This window comes from Bombus affinis, chromosome 3 (genome assembly GCF_024516045.1).
Source record: "Bombus affinis isolate iyBomAffi1 chromosome 3, iyBomAffi1.2, whole genome shotgun sequence".
Classification (NCBI taxonomy): Eukaryota; Metazoa; Arthropoda; class Insecta; order Hymenoptera; family Apidae; genus Bombus; species Bombus affinis.
In genome coordinates, this window is record NC_066346.1 from 10141259 (window position 1) to 10163493 (window position 22235).

Consider the following 22235-nt stretch of genomic DNA (forward strand, 5'->3'; position numbering starts at 1 on the left):
TTGCGCCTATTGACAAATACGAGGCTTGCATGCTACGCGTGTGATTATTTATGACCTCGTGCAAACGCATATCTCTATTGCATTTATGTATATCTTCCTAGAAACCTAAAGAAATAGAGCATTTTAGAGGTCACGTAAGGTTCTATGCAAATTACAAAAAAGTAGATACTGCAGGTGTCATCAAATCGCATGCACAGAGTACATAGTAACTATTCTAATTTACATTCTCTGTTATCTGCTTTATGCATATGTACAATTATTGTAGTATCAATGATACTTAAATTCCCTGATTTTGTACAAGCAATCATCGAAGAGAAGTGCTCGCTAAGAATGTATTTAACATCTTCTGATTCGAACTTAAAACCCTAACAGGGTGGAAAAATGCGTGACAAGTAAATCAATTTATGTTGCTTACGAATGTAATATCTACAATATTCTGCTTCGGCAGCACGAGATCCTAAAAATTCTTAACAACCGCATCACATGAAATATATATGTTCCTATGTAAAAGTATAATCACATATGGAAAAAGTATAATTGTATATGGAATATGTTCAGTTTAAATACATACATCTGAATGCTATTGTTTCTTCAACTATTAAAAATACAAACGTACTTTTCGTATAAAAGTTATTTCATTGGATGATGAATTAAGCTATGGATTCAAAGAAATAGATTAAACAAAATTTGGAAAGTTTTCTTCGACAATAAAACCTTCATACAAAAGTTTATTCATATTTCTAATAATTAGAGGTATGACAACGTGCGTACATTGAAACAGGGCAAACTGCATAGCTCTTCGGTCCTTATCCATGATACCATAACTCTATTGGTTCTTTTCTATGCAAAGTTCTTAAGACACGTTATTATCGAATTGACTAACATCGCCTAACAATTGTCCATTCTCTGCTTAACTATTTCACATCAAAAAACTTATTTAATACAGAAATATACGTTGTACGTTTATACTTGAGCAATTTCTTGGTCCTTCGAACAATCACTGCGCGGGTCCGTTATAAATGGTCATTATTTCGTGATATCACTATACGAACTCAAGATGCACCGAATCCGCGTTCTCGATGTACTTGTGTTTCTCGTTCTCGAAAAAGTTCTCCAGGTGCTTGACGAATTTCTCGTGATATTCCTCGACATGTTCTCTCGTTGGTTCTTCTATCTTTGGTAACTCCATCGGACTACCGACTGAGAAAAAAAATTACGTAGCGTTAAAGGGGCTTAGAATTTCCTCTATGAGAAAATAAAAATTTTCAAACCTATTCCAAACACCAAAGTCTCCTCCCTAAAATTATAAATTTGAGTACTTACCAACGACAGTAATTGGCTTCCGTCGAGGGATAAGACCGAAAGTGTATTGGAAGAATCCTCGACCAACCGGTACAACCAGCGCTATACCGATTTTCTTACGAATGAACTCCTGTAGTCTTTTCATGTATGAGCCTTCTGGCCATGTCAATTGATCGTAAATGTCCGTTTCTCCGAATGAACAGACAGGAACCAGAGGGTTTCTGAAACAAACGAATTCCGCGAGTGTCACTTCGATTTTTAAGTGACAGTTTTTAATGCTCTTGATTAAACCGCTAATGTTTGTGACTCTATAGGGAAGTAACAATTGCAATAATGTACAAGTGACTATACTTCATGCACACTAAATCAGATTTGTGTACGGGCACGACGTCCAATGAGACGAGATTTCTATTGTTTTAAGTTCTCATAACATTAAGATTCGAGTGAACGAAAAGAAAGATTATACCGACCCATTTTGCAGCGCGAGCTTTACGAAGCCTTTTCTCCGTTTTAGCAGGACGCGATAAGTGCCCGGTTTACATTCGAAAGCTTCTGCCGCTCCGCCGGGGATCAAAACTGTCACCTTTCCGGTATACGGTGGAAAAGGTTTCGTCGATAGTTGTTGTTTTATGCACTCTGGACTGCTAGCAAGAGCGCCTATTTATTTACCGATTTTAAATTAGTCATAATTAAATGGTTAAATCACAATAGTTATTTAGTAGCGAAATAGCAGAGATGTAAAATTAGAGAAGTCAACAACCAAAAAGAAATCGTTGAAAAGTTGATATAACGATTTAAGAAATGTTAGGAACATGAACTTCATATTTCATGACTTTGTCAATTTCATTAACAGAAATTATGCAGCAATAAAGTAAGCGCATTAACAGTTGTATAGTAGGTACATTGCACAAACAGTTCAAAGTATTTCGCTTATAAAATATGTTTCTTACGCTAGAGCTAATTTATACCGCTGGCCATCATTTTTTTGCACAGATTCGAAAAAATACACATCGCGTTCAGAAATGATCGTCATTAAAAAACAACAGATATTTACATGTCTCAGACGAGATGTATTTGCAAAATATAGTGCAATGATTGTACCCTTCTTATTGAATAATGTTATGATTCGATTTAGGATGCAATATCCAATAGTAAAATTAACGTTAGAAATAATTAAAACATGTAAAAACCATATTGTTACTTGGCAAGCTTCATCCTTCCGGAATCTTTAATTTCTGAATTGTAAATCAGATGGAGAAGTTCCTTCTGAATTGACAGACAGGTTGTGAATGTAAATCCAAGCAACGATATTTAAACAGTAGAGCCATGCAGTATTGTGTAAATATATAGAACAAATAGAAAATATATATGTATATTACTAAGTAAAATGAATTTTTCATCTGTTCATTCCAAAAAGAGGTATTTATATGTAAATGTAAATGTAGCAAATGTGTACCTTATATAACAAATATTTAATGAAAATTTGTTATCTATTGATTCTATGAAAGATAATGAATACAGTTTGCTAAATTATTAGTTAATTAATCACATGTATGCTTTGGTGAAATTCAAATACGGTTAATGAAACAAAATGTCTCAATATATATGAATAATACCGTAAACGTACATGCATTACATGGTCAAATAAAAAGTAATAAATAATACGTACAGTTGGCGCGACAATACTCGCGGAAAAGCGGCGACTTAAAAAGTTGTTCAAGTATGACGACTCTAAATTCGAGACCCGGGAAAAGTTCACTACAGCCAATGATATCTGTTGCGAATGCACCATAAACTCCTGACGATAGAACCCCATGCGGGAAACTACAGAATAAATACAACTTGTTCGGATCCAAATCAGTGGTTTTCACTAATTTTATAGGAAAGTAGTTACAAAAGTATCGGTTCCACGCGCAGCTTCTAATCCACTGCTGGAGTTTTCGCCTGTAGTACAGAAATCCAACTCGTTAAGTCACATCTCCGGCGATGATTATATAAATAAATGGGTTCAATATTCGAATGAAATTTTCATTACAAACAGTTCACTCAAGAACAACATATATTATGGATAAATTTATTACTATGAATCTTTAATATAAATCAAATTTTATCTAATCAAAAAAATAAAAAGTTTATTCTATTTATGAAATTGATTTTAATCAATTCTTTTTGTAATTCTCGTTCATGTACGTATCAAGTCGCGTTTCGCTCCTTATTTACTCGCTTATGTAACGAGAAGGAATATTATCGATTTGTTATTTAAATCATATTCATCAAATGGTAAGATCTTAATATAAATTTTCGCATTTCTAAAAGATGTCACAGACATGTAATGGTATCTCTAGCCAACACAAATTCTTCTTTGGTTCTTTCTACATGTTCATAGACAAGTTTTGCAGTAATGTAACTCTTAACAAGTTATTATATTACATTATTTTCTGTATTTATTCTTTTACTTCTGCTCTTAAAATGTAGGTCTGTTTGTTCATTTTGTAACATAGGGCTGAAACTTGCAAACAAAATAAATAAATAAATAATTAAATGTTTCGAACTTACCGTATTTTGCCTACATCGAACTTGTTCCAATCGTAAAACATCCAGACGAAGTAAAGGAATATGAAGTAGCGCATGGTTTGGGTGAAGAAAAGAAAATAGGCGGTGAATATATATGCTGTGAAATATCCAAATACGCTAATTAGGATCCAAAGCGCGACTGAGAGCGTTTCTAATCGTCGATTTAATGGAACGTTTAACGGAGCGAATTTCACTCCCAGAATCTCCATCGTTTCTTTCTGAGTTCCTCCTCTTTTTTACGGTGGTATCAAGTCGGCGATTCTCCTTTGGGCCCGCTAATAATAAACCAATTCGTACTATCGTTATTATAAATCGTCATATCAGGTTATAAAATTGTGCAACAAATACGACCTAAGTGGAAACGAAAGAATTGGAGATGAAAAGAAGTAAAAATGAACGATGATTAAAGATTTGAAAGAGAATCCTATTCGTAAAATTAATAGAAACGATTACATGTATGTATATCCAAATGATAAAATAATGAAACGGATCGTTATCGCCAACGAATGATCAAATGTCTAAAATAAGCGGTATGAAGACGTCAAATTCCATATTTCGTCATTGCTATCACAAATAACAAAATCTGTAGTTCCGAACTTTTGCAACGACAGATCAGAGGCATTGTTTTGAGGAAAATGATTTACTTTATTTGAATCACTTTACTTCTGCGATGATAGAGTGAATTGCATTGCTAGCTAATGCATCGGATAATCTTTGCACCTCAATTTATGTAACGTCTTTGAAGATCCATCGTCAACCATCCGAATGTCTTGAATGTCGTCATAACGTTTCCCTCGCGTTATTACATAAAGTCGCAAATCCAAAAAATAATCACACGGTACTATGTCTGGCGAACATGATGGGCGATGCAAGATTTTATTCTTTTTTTTTTTGTTGTCATGAAAAACAGCTACAGCCACACCAATGTATTTTAATGGTTACAAGTTACCAAGGTATTTTAATATTTAGAGGTATCCGAATTCCTTTATTTTAATGATCAAAATTACTCACAGTTTCTTTGAATCAAAAAATTTCTTCGTCTGCCCAAATCACATTTTGTCTGAATCTATTTGAAAAAGTCAATGAAACGACAAGAAAACGTGAAGTTCTCCGTTCCACCGAATCTAAAAACTAGATCATGAAGGAATGTACCTGAGTGTAGTTTCCTAGCACGATTTATCAGTGACTGCTAAATAGCCTCTGTCTATTTGGGAAGTCGGCGATTTCCGTTCACGACACAGTTATGGTACGTTCCAATATTGGAGACAAACTTCCAGCGCGAGAACACGGTTGAAATAACGAACACAGGACAGGAAGGAAAGAAGATAAATGCTCGTGACGAAATACGCGGCTCGGCGTCACACTGTGTTCTCTGAGGGGCGTGTGCAAGAGTTCACGAACGCAATCACGTGTTTTTCGGTAGCCAAGCAGCATTTCTTGAACGGGGTGACTCAATGACGAGAAAGGAGAAGGCTCCGCCTTTCTTCCTCTGTAGGAATGAAATGTTGAAAATTGATGCCAGCTAGTCTGATGCAGTTTAGTCCTAATTGATTCGATCGATCGACAGTTCGTGGATCCAGCTGATCGAATGACTGGGTGGTGGTAGTTGCAAGGGGTGAATAATGGGCGTTTGAAACACACTATGGACGGAACGGTTAAGGAAAGAACTTTAACAATTACTAGGTTTAGCTTTCATATTTATGATAAGTGGACCGAGTATGTTTATGCATTTATCGGCATTTGTGGATGGGAGAGTGTTCGCAATGTTTATCTACGTGATAGATAAAAGTGTTGGAAGTATTAAAAGTGTAATACTTATTATGATAATTAATAGGTATAGTAAATCTCTGAAAAATGTGAATATTTATGCATGGTTGAATTTTTCAAAAAGAAATACAAAAAGAGAGAGGGGGATTTCTTAGCCTAATAACAGCGATATCAATTTTTGCATTAGCGAGAGTTTGAATTTTTTAATCAAATTAAGAAGAAGAAACGAAACAGGAAAAGTTAAACATGCTGAATTAAGAAGGAATACGTATATAGATTATGATCTTTAGACATTCCACTTTCTGATGAATAGAAACTTCCAAGCTTTATCTGTATTGTAGTGTTGTTACTCATACTTGTTGTTGTAGCAATCTGGTGAAATCTCCCCAATGTTCTGTAACCAAATGTTCTATAAAATTCTCCATGCAAATTTCTGCCGAATATTTAATAGGAAATATTTTCCATTAGTAATTTCCTCATAAGAGTGTCTTGCAACGTCAAATTTTAACGGCATAATTATTCAAAGACACCAATTAAACAAAAATAATTGTTCAGACGTAAAGCACCAATTTTAGGATTCTGTATAATAAAAATATCTTTATCAATAAGATAATAGTACTCCATATCTTTCCCTTTTTTCCCTTCCATATCTCCAGTGAAAAGGACAAACTCCTCGTCTCGTGTACCAGATGAGTAACAAACAATGCTTCTGTTGAGGCAATACATTTATTGCACGATCTATATATATATGTAGTATCGGGGCCAAAAGGCCTAAAGTATCGGCCGAACCGTAAACAGAGCTGCAAGAGCTGCGGCATCGTCGGTACATCAATGTGTCGTTGGGTCTTTTTAAGTGGACAGTTTTCGTGGAAAGGGCCTACGTGACCCTGGCCACGGACGTTTCGGGACACGTGTTCCGAAGGACGGAAAAAGGCAAAGAGACGCTAAGGGGAGAGTTAGTTGAGAGGCCGGAGAGGACGGATGCAAAAGGTGTGCAGAGTGTGAGTTGAGAAGCGAGAGCGAGCGAGTGTAGAAGCCGGAGAGTGTGAATCGGGAAGTCGAAAGCCGCCTATGAGAATAAGACGTACGACAGCATTGTAATCATTTCGTTGCTTCGAATATCATTTATTAAATCAAAACATCATTACTTGTCCTTTCCTCTAAGACCCATTTAGATACTATATATATATATATAAGAAAAAGGAGAATCGGACGAAAGGGAAAGGTGTGCAGCTATTAGAGTGCACCGATACCAAAAGAAAAATATACCTCGATTTACTGTATTATCTGTATTTACTGTATTTACTGTATTATTCGTATTTACTGTATTATCATCGCGACAGCTCCAATTAATTTAACCACTGAATCAAGGACGTGCACATTATAGTGCATAACGCATTGTAGTGCATAACAATTTGTATGAATCTTTTTAACAATTTCTAACAATAGATGTTTTTTAAAAAAGACTCAGTTTTGTTTGTAACAAGGTTGCTATATATACAAAAAATGGTCCATTTCATTTTATCAACAAATATGTTTGTACATATGTTTATCAGCCATACTGAGAAAGATCTCAGTTATTTTGCGCCTATTGACAAATACGAGGCTTGTATGCTACGCGTGTGATTATTTATGACCTCGTGCAAACGCATATTTCTATTGCATTTATGTATATCTTCCTAGAAGCCTAAAGAAATAGGGCATTTTAGAGGTCACGTAAGGTTCTATGCAAATTACAAAAAAGTAGATACTACAGGTTTGTCACCAAATCGCATGCACAGAGTACATAGTAACTATTCTAATTTACATTCTCTGTTATCTGCTTTATGCATATGTACAATTATTGTAGCATCAATGATACTTAAAATCCCTGATTTCGTACAAGCAATCATCGAAGAGAAGTGCTCGCTAAGAACGTATTTAATATCTTGATTCGAACTTAAAATCCTAACAGGGTGGAAAAATGCGTGACAAGTAAATCAATTTATGTTGCTTACGAATGTAATATCTACAATATTCTGCTTCGGCAGCACGAGATCCTAAAAATTCTTAACAACCGCATCACATGAAATATATATGTTCCTATGTAAAAGTATAATTACATATGGAAAAAGTATAATTGTATATGGAATATGTTCAGTTTAAATACATACATCTGAATGCTATTGTTTCTTCAACTATTAAAAATGCAAACGTACTTTTCGTACGTTATTTCAAAAAGTTATTTCATTGGATGATGAATTAAGCTATGGATTCAAAGAAATAGATTAAACAAAATTTGGAAAGTTTTCTTCGACAATAAAACCTTCATACAAAAGTTTATTCATATTTCTAACAATTGGAGGTATAGTAACGTGCGTACATTTAAACTGGGCAAACTGTATAGCTCTTCGGTCCTTATCCATGATACCATAACTCTATTGGTTCTTTTCTATGCAAAGTTCTTAAGACACGTAATTATCGAATTGACTAACATCGCCTAACAATTGTCCATTCTCTGCTTAACTATTTCACATCAAAAAACTTATTTAATACAGAAATATACGTTGTACGTTTATACTTGAGCAATTTCTTGGTCCTTCGAACAATCACTGCGTTTGTCCGTTATAAATGATCATTATTTCGTGATATCACTATACGAACTCAAGATGCACCGAATCCGCGTTCTCGATGTACTTGTGTTTCTCGTTCTCGAAAAAGTTCACCAGGTGCTTGACGAATTTCTCGTGATATTCCTCGATTTGTTCTCTCGTTGGTTCTTCTATCTTTGGTAACTCCATCGGACTACCGACTGAGAAAAAAAATTACGTAGCGTTAAAGGGGCTTGGAATTTTCTCTATGAGAAAATAAAAATTTTCAAACGTATTCCAAATAACAGTCTCCTCCGTAAAATTATATTTCTTGAAGGGTTATTGTGTTATAGAATAAGATATTTCTCAGCTTTCAATACTTACCAACAACAGTAATTGGCTTCCGTCGAGGGATAAGACCAAAAGTGTATTGGAAGAATCCTCGACCAACCAGTAGAATCGGCGCTATTCCGATTTTCTTACGAATGAACTCCTGTAGTCTCTTCATGTATGAGCCTTCTGGCCATGTCAATTGATCGTAAATGTCCGTTTCTCCGAATGAACAGACAGGAACCAGAGGGTTTCTGAAACATACGAATTCCATGAGTTTCAACGATATTGTAATTACAATACCGTGGTTAACCCTGAAACGTTCAGTCTATTGTTGAGTCATAGTGCTTATCATTGTACCGCGTATTTCTATGCGTTTAGAGAGAATTTAAAGTTGCAAAAATGTGCAGTGTCACACAATGTACAAAAATATACAAAATACCAAAAATATAACATACAGTGGATGAAATAAATTTCTATGTAGTTGTTTGATTAGATTTATAAAAATAGGAATTTGCATAAAAATCGGCAGTTTAACGATCACAAAATTGGAATCGTGATGCACAATTGTACAATGGATTTTATTGAGTCTTTATCGTAGTCTTCTACTTTATGCGATAAGGTTCGTTAATGACATCTATTACGCGAACCATAGAATATAAAGTAAAATTATCTATTTTAATCCGTCGATGTCAGTTGAGGGTTAATTTCATTGTGAATTAGCGATTCGTTTCGTCGAGACTCAATTTATGCATACTGATAAAAATGTTAATAAGTTAAAGGTTAAAGGCGAGTATACTTTATGCAGGGGCAATTACATTTGCGTAGTGTTTCAACATTCAAACAAACAAGATTTCTATCGTTTCATGTTCTCATGAGCTTATGATTCGAATCAACGAAAACAATGATAATTCTAACCCATTTTTCAGCGCGAGCTTTACGAAGCCTTTCCTCCTTTTTATTAGGATGCGATAAGTGCCCGGCTTACATTCGAATGCTTCTGCCGCTCCACCGACGATCAGAACTGTCGCCTTTCCGGTGTATGGTGGCGAAGGTCTCGTTGATAGTTGCTGTGTCAAGGTTTCTGAACTGCTTCCAAGAGCGCCTGCATTTTAATTAAACCATAGTAAATTATTAGTGACGAAGTATAAAATTATAAAAATATAAAATTACAGAAGCCGGATAAATTCAAAAAGAAATCTACTATATTTCGTGGAATGACGATTTAAGAAATGTTTCTGCAGATAAAGAAAAAATATCGGTGCTATATATTATTGCTTGCTACAGTGATTTAATATTTTGTTATTTAACAAATAACAGAAATTATCCGACAATAGCATATGCATATATTAATATTTGTATATTAGGTACATCATAAAAACAGTCTAAAACATTTCAATGATGAAGTATCATTTACCCTACGTCTTTTTGTTACATGAGATATGTAACTGCACCAGCTATTTATATATGATGGTCAAATAAAATGTAATAAATGATACGTACAATTAGCGCGACAATACTCGCGGAAAAGCGGCGCTTTAAAGTGTTGGTTCAGTACAACGACTCTAAATTCGACACCCGGGAAAAGTTCTCTACAGCCGATGATGTCTGTTCCGAATGCGCCATAAATTCCTGACGATAGGACACCATGCGGAAAACTACAGAATAAATACAACTTGTTCGGATCCAAATCAGTGGTTTTCACTAATTTTATAGGAAAGTAGTTACAGAAGTATCGGCTCCACGCGCAGCTCCTAATCCACCGCAGGAATTTTCGCCTGTAGTACAGAAATCCAACTCGTTAAGTCACATCTCCGCCGATTATTATATAAATAAATGGGTTCAATATTCAAATGAAATTTTCATTACAAACAGTTCACTCAAGAACAGCATATATTATGGATAAATTTATTACTATGAATCTTTAATATAAATCAAATTTTATCTAATTAAAAAAATAAAAAGTTTATTCTATTTATGAAATTGATTTTAATCAATTCTTTCTGTAATTCTCGTTCATGTACGTATCAAGTCGCGTTTCGCTCCTTATCTACTCGTTTATGTAACGAGAAGGAATATTATCGATTTGTTATCTAAATCATATTCATCAAATGGTAAAATCTTAATATAAATATTCGAATTTCTAAAAGATGTCGCAGACATGTAATGGTATCTCTAGCTAACACAAATTCTTCTTCGGTTCTTTCTACATGTTCATAGACAAGTTTTGCAGTAATGTAACTCTTAACAAGTTATTATATTACATTATTTTCCGTATTTATTCTTTTACTTCTACGTTTAAAAATGTAGTTTCTTTTGTTCATTTTGTAACATAGGGCTGAAACTTGCAAATAAAATAAATAAATAAATAAATAAATAAATAAGTAAATGAATGTCGAACTTACCGTATTTCGCCTACATCGAAATTGTTCCAATCGTAATACATCCAGACGAAGTAAAGCAATATGAAGTAGCGCATGGTTTGGGTAAAGAAAAGAAAATAGGCGGTGAGAATATATCCCGCGAAGTTTCCAAATGCGAAAATTAGGATCCAAAGCGCGGCTGAGAGCGTTTCTAATCTTCGGTTTAATGGAACGTTTAACGGAGCGAATTTCACTCCCAGAATCTCCATCGTTTCTTTCTGAGTTCCTCCTCTTTTTTACGGTGGTATCAATTAGTCGATTCTCCTTTGGGCCCGCTAATAATAAATCAATTCATAATATTGTTATTATAAATCGTCATATCAAGTTATTATCAAATTGTACAACAAATACGAAACAAGTGGAAACGAAAGAATTGGAGATGAAAAGAAGTAAAAACGAACGATGATTAAAAATTTGAAAGAGAATCGTATTCGTAAAATGAATAGAAATGATTACATGTATGTATATCCAAATGATAAAATAATGAAACGGATGTGTCAGGTTGTCATCGCAACACTTCAAAAATGGAAATTCAGTACACGATGGACATAATCGTGCATAAGTAATATTAACGCAGTTGTCCGGCATAGATTCATATTTAGAAAGTCATTGACCTCGAGTTCCTGTGGCAGGCTAGCATCATTATCAAATTTTACGCCCGAAACCATTCTTCTCCGGTTGGTCCGTAGCCGACTTGGGTTCTAACGGTACTCAAACGAGTGAATTTCACGTTAGACAGGAGAAAAATTATGGTGGTATGTGCCCTGGTCGAGATAACCGCACATTATTCGCGTGCTCTTCGAGCAGTGCAATTAGATTATTTATAAAAGCTACGCACGAGAAAAGAAATAGAATCGACTCGTTAGAGTGGAGTAAGTATGTCTCCTTCCATTGTTTCGATGTAGGTCGATTCTATAGTGTGAATGATTTATACAACTCAAACAAATCGTATCTTTTGTTTCACTGAAGTTAAATAAGAATGTTTGAGAGGGAGGAGATAAATGATATAGGGAACCTATTTCTTTTTTACAATTTCAATTTTTTCGTAAGTGCAACGATGTAAATTTAAAATGAATTATCAAGTTCTTTGGAATATTCTGCAAAAACAAAAATATGGAAAATAGAAGCTATTGATTGTCTAAAACCGATTAGTTTAGAAAATATTTCGACTTTAGTTTTGTTAATGTTAGCTTATGAAAGTTAAGGAGCATAGAAACAAAAGAGGCTTCCTGCGGTTGCACGAATCGTTCGCTATAACTAGAGCATCCTTTTTTACTTTCTAAATGTTCCGATTACTTTATAGAACGTGAAAGCAATTGAAGTTCATTTAAAGTTTGGATTGTAAAGAATCGAGCATAAGATCGATTGTAATAATACCGGTTACAAAATGTGAGATAATAGCTTCTGGTTAATTTTCAATGACAAATATAAATGATAGGAAAGCCTTCGCATAACTTTAACTAACTAAACATATTCAGAAGTAAGAATATCTTATTCTATCTTGAAGCACCTTATTAAAACACAGCTAATAAAGTCTGTTCTCATAATTTGTTTCTCCATTCCATTATAAAATCGACATATTATTCATTTATAGCACTGCCGTTATGTAATTCGTATTAAATTATACATTTATTATGTAATGACATATGTTATAATGTAGTCATTATCATACTTTTAATGTTCTTGTGTTTTATCGATTAGAATTACTCATATTTTCTTTGACGAAGTCAGTTAAGTGATTTTTATTCGAATATAAATTTTACGAAATTATCATGCACCTGATGTGTTCTTTCACGATAGATTTTTCTTTAATAGCGAACGTAATATACAGACGAATATAAATAGGTAATTGAAAAGTTAAATATTGTCCCAGATTTTTACAAATATTTTGCTTTCCTTGAATGAATCTAATAATTAAAGTTTTCTATAATACAAATAACATTATAATATGAAATTTTTAGTTTGATCCTCATCACACAGAACAGACGATACAAGCACCTGAAGAACAAAGTTCGTCAGGATTAGTTAAACACCAAGATATACGATATATATGCCACGTGCAGTTTAATAATGCTAATCGACAAGTAATTTTGCTTCTCTATAAAAAGATGACACGTGAACTATTCAGAAGGCACACAGTTCAATTTCATAACTTACAAAGTCAGAAAAATGACGATATCATAAATGTTAGTTTTTAAAATTCACTTTGCAGTTTCGGTGCGCTACTCAGCTTCCGTGGTTTATGTATTTTCTGGCAAGTTCTGGTTAGTAACTACTGGGCAATGGAATTGGAAAATAAACAAAAATAGAATCAATCAGTTTGGTTTCGTGACTTCTCAGAGACTCATACGTTTTTTCTTCCGGAAATCATTATACCGATACGAAAGAATCTACATAATATATGAAGACTCTTTCTCTTGCAGTGCATGGAATTACCACGATCAGATTACGTTCAATCTTTGATCGATCTTAACATATCAATATTCATCGACTAAGGGTCGCTAATTATCGATTTCTACTTTAATGTTGATAGCAATTGGCGTTGCATAAAAATCATATTTAATCCAATTATGATCACCTGACGATTCGTCACTCAATATCGTGTATAGTAGTATAGTAATAAACAGCATTGAGCAGTTTGAACCAGTGTCTAACTGTTGTGTTGAGAGCAAAATGCGTGACCTGTTGGTAAATGAATGGATTAGAGATTAAAATTTTCTTTGTCACGATAATATCTCTTTAAATAATCCCAGCACTTAATTCAAAATAGAAATCCTTAATGTGCCAAAGTATGTAGCTATATTTAAAACGCTCATTGACTTAACGTTGACATTAACAATTTTCAAATTTGGAGGTGAGAAGCTCATCATAAATAAATGCAGGAATGGAATATAACCACGGCAAAAGTGCAAGGAGTGTTGGAATTGGTGATGTCGATGCCGATGTCGATGCCGATATCGATGCCGATGCTGATGCCGATGTCGAGCTGCGACACGACACTTCAGTTCCTAGCAGGGACGACTCTATGTGTGTGTGCGAGTGGATCGTGGGGTCAACGAAAAAACGGAAGATATCTTCGACTGGCGTGTGAGAAGAACATACGTGTTGAACTATCCCTTTCTATTTTGTTATATTATTTTCAAATCTTCTCTGCGCATTTCTTACATTTCTTACATAAGTAAATACAAATACTAAATATTATTTATTCGGATGATACAAAACGTTGCGTGTCTAAAGATTTCGTGGAATTGAGAATCACTGAATTACAGAATATCAAGAATTATATAAGAACACATTGTTATAGACCTTTGTTTATTTCTTTCTCACATACGATTAGATTATAGAACGATGATCATTGAAAATGATTCGATAAGGTTTTTTTTACTGTCGTGATGTTATGATAAATATGTAATTTCTAGCCATCGCAAACTAATTTTCTTAGACCACTTCGTCATATTTTTTATAAATATCCATCTCATCTCAGAGTTTCTATATCTTTAGATCGGTGCTATTGTAATAATCTTCGGATGATCAATTCAAGAGATAAAGTTCCTACTTAAAACACCAATACTTTTGTTTACGCGCTCGGGTATCTTGTTAGAAATTAAATGAAACCAGGGCAATGGTCTTCCAAATATTTTCATGCCACTCGTATATTCGATCAAACGTCAACATTCGCTCGTGCAGTCGTTACTCGTCTGAAATTCAAATAGAGCTTAACTTTCAAGGATTGTTGGTCAAGCGATACTTATTGGTTCGAAAAGAAATTGGAAGAATTCATTACTCAGACTTGCTTCCTACTTCTTAAGGAATGATCAACATGTTCACAACTTGTCTAGAGTCCACTTGATTGACTGTACGATTCATCGAACAAAGAATAGAGCTGAGATAATGAAGAATGTATCGAATAGAGAATGGAAATGTACAAAAAGAAGTGGAGGTATTTACCAGTATAATCACTGAGTCGTGTATCTAAGAAATTAACAAGATTTCCTCAGCTATTTTATCTCAAAAGTTTCTTGAATTTTGAAATGCATATAAATGAGGGAAGAAACAACTAATTTTTAACGAGGTGTATTGGCATCGCTGGATGATTGTTAGACATATATTAGATATTTCACAACAGTAGATAGTTCCTAAATTGTTAAATTCAAAGAAATTGTCAAGTATTTGTCTATGTGTAGATTAAGAGACATACAGAAAGCAAAGCAATTAAGATAATTTGACAAAATGTATAATTACACGAAGAAAGTACATTAGAGATCATATTTTTTTAAATGACATAAATTCGCATCAACGATATGAATGTAGTATAAGATGGTGAATTACATTTTCCGGAAAGAACAACTTTAAGAGCGAGAAATTTTATTTACCGATATTCTTTGTTTTGACAAATGGGTACAGAGAATTTTATAGAATTCTCGTACAGTAATTTTCTTGATGCTCAACTATCCTTTATACCTATCCACACGGCAATGAGGAAGTAATCAGAATCATTAACAAACGACGACGCGAAATCTCCAACAAATGACACGACCTAGTCTCATGCTAGCTCGCTTGAAAAGTTGCTGCACTCATCAAAATCACTTCCGTCGACGTTAAAATTAATCAAAAGCGTCCACTGTTCATTTTAAATTTTTCTCCACTAATCAACTTCAGAACATTATCACCATTCTCTGATATAATCAGAATGTATTACATCACAAAAGTCTCGTAGTTCATCATTCATGCCCACTTATATACTTCACATACAATTCAAAAAATTAACGAAGTTGAAAGAAGACTCAGCAGACTTAGTTAATTATTGATACATTGATACTCAAAAGTATCAACTTCAGATTCTAACTTTTCTCCAATAACTAATTTTCCTACACCATCGTCATTCATTAAAATAAAAGTAACATATATTCGTCAAATACAAAACTCGCCATTGAATTTTTTACTACTCATAAATCAAACATCTCGTATATGACACGCTCATTGGAAATGTAGAAAATTCATCAATCATCCTCTCAAGATCCACACGACGATAGGAAACCGTGAATGACACCGTGTTACTCAAAAGATTCTGTCATAAATTTCCAGACCCTTATGACAACATACACCAATGTATTTGTATATTTAGAAGCATCCTGATTCTATTCTATTAAACTTCAAAATCACTCGCAGTTTTTTTTTTTAAATAAAAACCTCTGTATCGATCACTCTCGCTCTGTGTCAATCGTATCTTTTCTGAACCTTTTCGCTATTGAAACAGAAAAAAATCAATAAATCTGAAAGAAGACGTAAAATCATCCGTCTCACTGAATCACAAATATAGATAGCCAAAAGACGTACGTGAGTGTCGTTTCCTACTAAGATCTAGCAGTGACCGCCAAATAGTCTCTTTCTATTTGCGGAGCCGGCGATTTCCTGTATTGGCACAGTCTCGTCGCACTCTGATTTCGTTTGACAGTGTTCGTTTTGTGTCGAAACTTTCACAACGGGAGCACAGTTAAGATGAGCTGAGCAGGACGAATGTAAGAAGGTGAATGTACGCGACGAAATGCTCGGCTCGGCGTCACGTTGTACACTGGCTGAGCGCCGCGAGTGTAAACGCACGTCCCTCGGTAGCCAAGCAGGCATCCTAGCAGTGGAATCAATGACGAGAAAGGAGAAGGGTCTGTCGTTCTTTCTCTCTAGGAACGCGCTATTGAGAGTTGATGCTGTCTCGTCTGATGCAGTTTGGTACTGGCCTTCTCTGGATCGATAATCCGTGGATCTAGCTGAGGGGACGACTGGACGGTGCAGGTAGGCAGGAAAGGTGAATAATGGGCGTCTACAACAAACTATGGTGGGAAGAGTTAGGAGAAGAATTCTAACAACTACTAGATTTAGCTTTCATATTTATGATAAGTGGGCCAAGGATGTTTATGCATTTGTGAGAAATTTTAAATGGGAGAGTGCACATAATGTTTATATACATGATAGATAAAAATGTAAGAAGTATTAAAAGTGTAATACTTATGATGATAATCCGTAGGTGAAGCAATTTCCTTCAAGATGTGAACATCTATGCGTGGGTGGATTTTTCGAAAAAGAAATACAAAGTTGTCGTTCAATGTTATACTCCAATGTTTCACATTATTCCAAATTGAAGCACTAATTCCCTATTTGTGTAGCATAAATATCGATAAGATAATCACACATAAATAGCGATAAGATAATCACACTCCATATTTTTCCCTTCTTTCTCCTTTTGCACCTCCACTGGAAAAGATAAACTCCTCGTCACGTGATCCGGAAGTAAATAAAACAGTTCTTCTGTTGAAACAAGACGTTTATTGCTCGATCTATAAAAAAACAGACGAAAGGGCAAGGTGTGCACCTGTTACAGGCCGTGCATCGGCACCGAGAGAAAAATATACCTCGATTAATTAAAATCTATTACCATCGCGACAACAATTACAATTAGTTTAACCGGTATATCGTAATGCGTACGACGTATACACACAATAATGCACGTGTAGTTTCCGAAGCTTCCGATCTTGTTTCTTACCGAGTTGATCTTCGTTTCTTGTAAAAAACTTTCACCTAAAAAACATAAAGTTTGTGTTTTCATTCTTCTTTGTCGACGATATTTCATTATCCGAAAGGAAGAACAACAGCCAAGTAGAAATTTGCATGAAATTGCGTGTAAATCGATTGACATTATAATTTACCTTCTTTTCTTCTTTGTTTTTTTTTTTTCAGGAAAGAATACATCGGTTAAACGATTGATAATCTTAATATATATTTTCCCTCATATAAAATTCACCTTTAATAACGCTGACTGCGTTCAACGATTAATTTTATAATTACGGTTTAATTAGTCAAATTTGCGATTAGTGAAACGCAGTTAACAATGAATTTCTGCACAATTGATAGAACAATATCTCTTCTAAGTTATCTCGATGATCCACGTGGCGATCTTATCGTAGACTTTTTGATTCTGTGAAAAAACCAGATTGAAAACATGAAAATCATTTTTTTTTTTTTTATTATTCGCGTGACTCTTTCAAGAAAATATTATTCTGAGCCCATTCCCTTTTTTAACAATTTTATAACAGATTTTCAATCAAGAACCTTAGTTTCCTTTTTAACGAAGGTTCCTATACATATATAGAAAAGATTCTTCATGTCATACTTTCAACGTGTATTTTTAGACAAGAATCAATCAGTTACTATTTTTTTAATTTACTCTGAGCTTCATTTGGTTAATGACTCACAATCGAGTGCGTTCGATCGCGAAACGAGCCATCGATCACAATGCTTTATGGTTGTGCATAACCAGAAAAGTTCGGAAAGTAAACGTGAATCTCGGGATTCTAAAGTGCACAGCAGCACCGATCGAAAACGCCTATCGCCACACATAGTTTTACAAGCTCTTCTCGTTCGGTCTGGCCGTTTCCATTTCGCAACCCCTAAAAGCGAGGGAACAGCGGCTTCGATTTAGTTTCTTTATTTTTTTCTTTTTTTCTTTTTTCCAAGCCGTAGATTATCTTCTAAGCGTAAAGCCTAATGCTCGAATGTCTCTTTTAAAGTCCTATTACAGTCGATCAAAGAAGCAAAAATCTATAATTCAATGTTCATTTGTATTCTCGTCTTTTCTTTTCAAAAAATTTTTTTAAAAGAAATTCTTGAGGATCGTGATCGAGATTTCAAGGTCATTTCCGATTATCGTTTTTTTAGCACCCAACCTAGGTAGAAAATTTAAATGTTCATTACAATAGTTTACGCACATCGTTTGCAAATTATCTTTGGTATTAAAATCCACTTAAATTACTAAATTAAGTGTGCATCAAGGTGTAAAGTTAATATGTTTCAATATTTCCATTGGTTTAGTTTCTAATCGTACTTGACCTCGATATTTGACTAGATTAGGACTTTAAAGAGTTTCGGATAGAATCTCAGCCTCCGCTAAGCACGCAGTAATTGCATATTGTCACGAATCTTCGCCTTATCTACGACATCAACGTACGAATCAATTCTCTGCTTCAACATGTTTACATGGCCGTAATTAGAGCAACGTCTGATCGTCCAAACCGTACTCAACAATCGATAAGTATCTCTCTTTTTCAAAAACAACAAATGGCAACGAGGATGTTTGGACGACACGTTGCGCGACGCTTGGCTACTTACTATAAACGATTGTCAGGGACGGACAGTGAGGTCGTTCAACGCAAATCGTCGAAAAGAATCGTCACGTGACACGGTCGATAGACTAAACGAATGACTTAAGATTTCATGTCACGCTCAAGTCCATTCGTGACCCGTGTACGCAATTTTTAAACTGAAAAATCTTGGAACAGAGACACGGACCGAATATCATGGAAATGTACGTGTATCGTAGAAATTATTGTGGAAACTTAAGGAATTATTTTTCGAGAAGATAAGATGTGGACTCTTTAATGACCGTAACAAGTATCTCATGTTTTATAGATGAAAAAAAAACGAGGTGGGTGAAGGCTTATGAAGTATTTAAATCAATCATAAAATTGGTCTACAAAGCAGTCAAATCCTTGCAGAATGTCCGTGGAAGATTTTAGAAATAGCTGATTACATGATACGGTTCCTTGAAGCGAAATTATTTATAGAAGAGTATCAAGACGTTCAAAGAAATTACGTCAGTAGCATGTTGTGCATGCTGTGCAGGAAATTCATATATGCAGACCTATCAAAATGGTTTTACCAACGCAAATGAATCGTGATATGCTTGTGATATAATACTCAATGACATAAAAATAGAAAAAAATTCAAGTACGTGTCTCTTGTTCGATAACATCGAAATAAAAAGCTTGGATAATGTGAAATGAGTTTTTCAAAACACCATTTTCGTCGCAGAATAACGAGCTAGTAAACTGATCTTTGTTGAGATGAAAGGATACTCTCATTCCACGTTTGTTTCAATGAAACTCTATTCTAACGCTATTCTAACGTCAACGAACATCACCAACACAATAAAAAGTAATAAAAAGATATCTCAACGATCAAGCATCCTTGAACTATATTTGGAGTTAATAATAATAAAATTATAACATGTACACACATCTCTGACTCGGAGGTACGGTCAATTATAACCCATTATTCTTAGTTCGTTCATTCACTACGAGCCAATAGTTCTTGTTCTTTTTTGGTGGTGGTCGCTGAATGATTCTGATTCGACAAAACCCTTAGGAGAGTGAAACGGCGCGAGAAAAATGGGCTAATTGACGTGGTCTACGAACGCGATATCGTCAACATTTTGTTTCGCCACTTCGAGCTCCTAAAAATGTTTAACAACGAGTATAACGATCCTGTCTCACGAAATATATACATATGTGTATAAAGTACATCCGATTATATATAATATATATAATATATATATATTATATATATATATATATACACACACACGCTATTAATTTTTTAACTGTTAAAAAATGTGAACAAATTTTTTAGATGAAAGTTATTCGATTTAACGTAGATCACTGAATAAAATTTGAAACATTCGGAAGATGATTCAAGTTTCAAATTAAATTTCTCCCATCAAATCAACTTTCATATGAAAAATTTGTTTATAGATTTTAATAATTAGATGTAAAATAGTGTATTTATATTTGAACTGAACACGCTATACATATGTATATAGATCGCGAGAAAGCTTTTAGAGTTTATTGCTTCATCTAATCTAGAATTGAACCGCGAGTACGACCTCGGCGCTCAGCCATTGAATTTTTCTGGCATTCTCATTCACGTCGAATATGAATCGATTAGGCGTCATTGGGGTTCGTTTCATTTCATTAGAAGATTGCAATATGGAAATGAACGATCTTAAGACGACGCTAAATGGACCCATCGTGGACAAACCCGAAGTACGTACTGAACGAGCACTTAACGTTAATCAGTTCTACACGTTGGATTAAACGATCCACCCTAAAGAACCGAAGCCGTAGTGCCACGGGAGGAACCTGCCATTCTTTACATCCTGTCAGCCGAGAAGTTGTAACGTTATATACCATTCTCTTCATGATTTTCTTTTTCTACATATATCGAAAATACCGCGTGCCAGCGGCCCGCGACTTATTCACCAACGACGTGACATAATAAAATACGATATACAATAATCGAATAGACACTTTTTGCTGTACAACGACGGATAAGAAAATAACAAAAAAGCGATCGACAGTTTTCATATTAAGCCGTCATTTAATTCTACGGTTCGTCGTCGACGCCCTTTTCCTCATATATCCACCAACAACGCTCCTTTTCTGATTCTAAAACCGTACAATAGCTACCTATTTATAAGAACAACAAGATCCCACGTTCCATCGTAACAACGACGACGAGAATACTGATTATTGGTGTTTTGGCAGCCGATATCCGCGCAGTACGCGAATAGCAATTTCCTGATTCTCCTACTCCCTCGATCTTCGATTTCATTGATTTCTTGGTGTTTCTCGAGTAGTAGTTTTTTTTTATATAGTCCAGCATCGGTCAATGTACGGCCAAATGTTCTTCACAGGAAACCTAAAGAGCCGGAAGAAATCTCTTTTCCTCTAGCAAAGAGCATGCGACTCGTAGCGAGTAACAGACAGATGGGCAGTGGTTTCTTGATTCTTCAGCGACCAATTGGGAACCGTCGCGCGAAGCACCGACCATTCTTCATCTTCCAAAGTCTTCGACGTTTCCCGTCCATCACCAGGCACTTCTGCCGCTTTTGAGGAACCGACTGTCTTTGATCGATCAGTAACTCGCCTCCTTTGGCAGATTTCCTTAGAACGTGATCGTGCCGAACTGGTGGAAGCGATATACGGTGGTCGGGACACGAGGGAACACGCGCGTGTCATTACGGACACCATACTATCGAGCGGAACGGTCGATCCGACAGCTTCGTTCTGTCCAGTGCTTCGCTGGCTGGGAGGCCGGGTCGGAGAGTTACGTGGATGTCGAGGGTGACGACGAGATTGGATCCGGCTGGTAATACCTCATGCCGTTTATCTGCAATATTTCATAATTCTTGGTGTAATTAGGAATTATCTTCTTAATATGTATTTTTTCATAGAAAAAAATTGCGGTCAATGGTGATCTTTAATTGTAACGCCTGTTCTTTTAACATTGTGAGTATCAAAGATAATTCAAAGAATTTTGTTAATATTTTTATTATTCTAACACATCTTCTTTCACATCTAAATCTTTCAATCTTGTAAAGTTTGAAGAAATTGATATATTTTTAGCGCTATGATAAACTATTTTTTTTTCTTGATCATGA

The 22235-nt window shown here is 34.9% G+C and overlaps 3 protein-coding genes and 1 long non-coding RNA gene across 6 annotated transcripts in view; 1 reads left to right on the forward strand and 3 right to left on the reverse strand.

The window, feature by feature from the left end:
- Nucleotides 1-13: 13 nt before the first annotated feature.
- Nucleotides 14-5307, reverse strand: LOC126914355 (2-acylglycerol O-acyltransferase 1-like). The gene is made up of 6 exons (XM_050718176.1): nucleotides 5029-5307; nucleotides 3859-4151; nucleotides 2972-3246; nucleotides 1773-1959; nucleotides 1324-1523; nucleotides 14-1200 (listed from the first exon to the last, which is right to left on the reverse strand). The coding sequence occupies exons 2-6, from the start codon at nucleotides 4083-4085 to the stop codon at nucleotides 1043-1045; spliced, it is 1047 nt and encodes a 348-aa protein (XP_050574133.1). The 5' UTR covers nucleotides 4086-4151; nucleotides 5029-5307; the 3' UTR covers nucleotides 14-1042.
- Nucleotides 5308-6951: 1644 nt separating this feature from the next.
- LOC126914352 (2-acylglycerol O-acyltransferase 1-like) lies at nucleotides 6952-11260 on the reverse strand. The gene is made up of 5 exons (XM_050718170.1): nucleotides 10949-11260; nucleotides 10047-10321; nucleotides 9462-9648; nucleotides 8598-8797; nucleotides 6952-8434 (listed from the first exon to the last, which is right to left on the reverse strand). Exons 1-5 carry the CDS (start codon nucleotides 11173-11175, stop codon nucleotides 8277-8279), a joined length of 1047 nt encoding a protein of 348 aa, XP_050574127.1. The 5' UTR covers nucleotides 11176-11260; the 3' UTR covers nucleotides 6952-8276.
- Nucleotides 11261-13573: 2313 nt separating this feature from the next.
- LOC126914376 (uncharacterized) lies at nucleotides 13574-14946 on the forward strand. Its single transcript, XR_007709643.1, has 2 exons — nucleotides 13574-13755; nucleotides 13849-14946. It is a non-coding gene; the product is annotated as an uncharacterized LOC126914376 (long non-coding RNA).
- Nucleotides 14947-17264: 2318 nt separating this feature from the next.
- Nucleotides 17265-22235, reverse strand: part of LOC126914344 (protein GDAP2 homolog) — a 67081-nt gene continuing 62110 nt past the window's right edge. For all 3 annotated transcript variants that reach the window (XM_050718147.1, XM_050718149.1, XM_050718148.1), the window contains exon 12: nucleotides 17265-21964. In XM_050718147.1, the coding sequence (XP_050574104.1) occupies nucleotides 21902-21964 (63 nt within the window). In that variant the 3' untranslated portion in view covers nucleotides 17265-21901. The remainder of the gene's footprint in view (nucleotides 21965-22235) is intronic.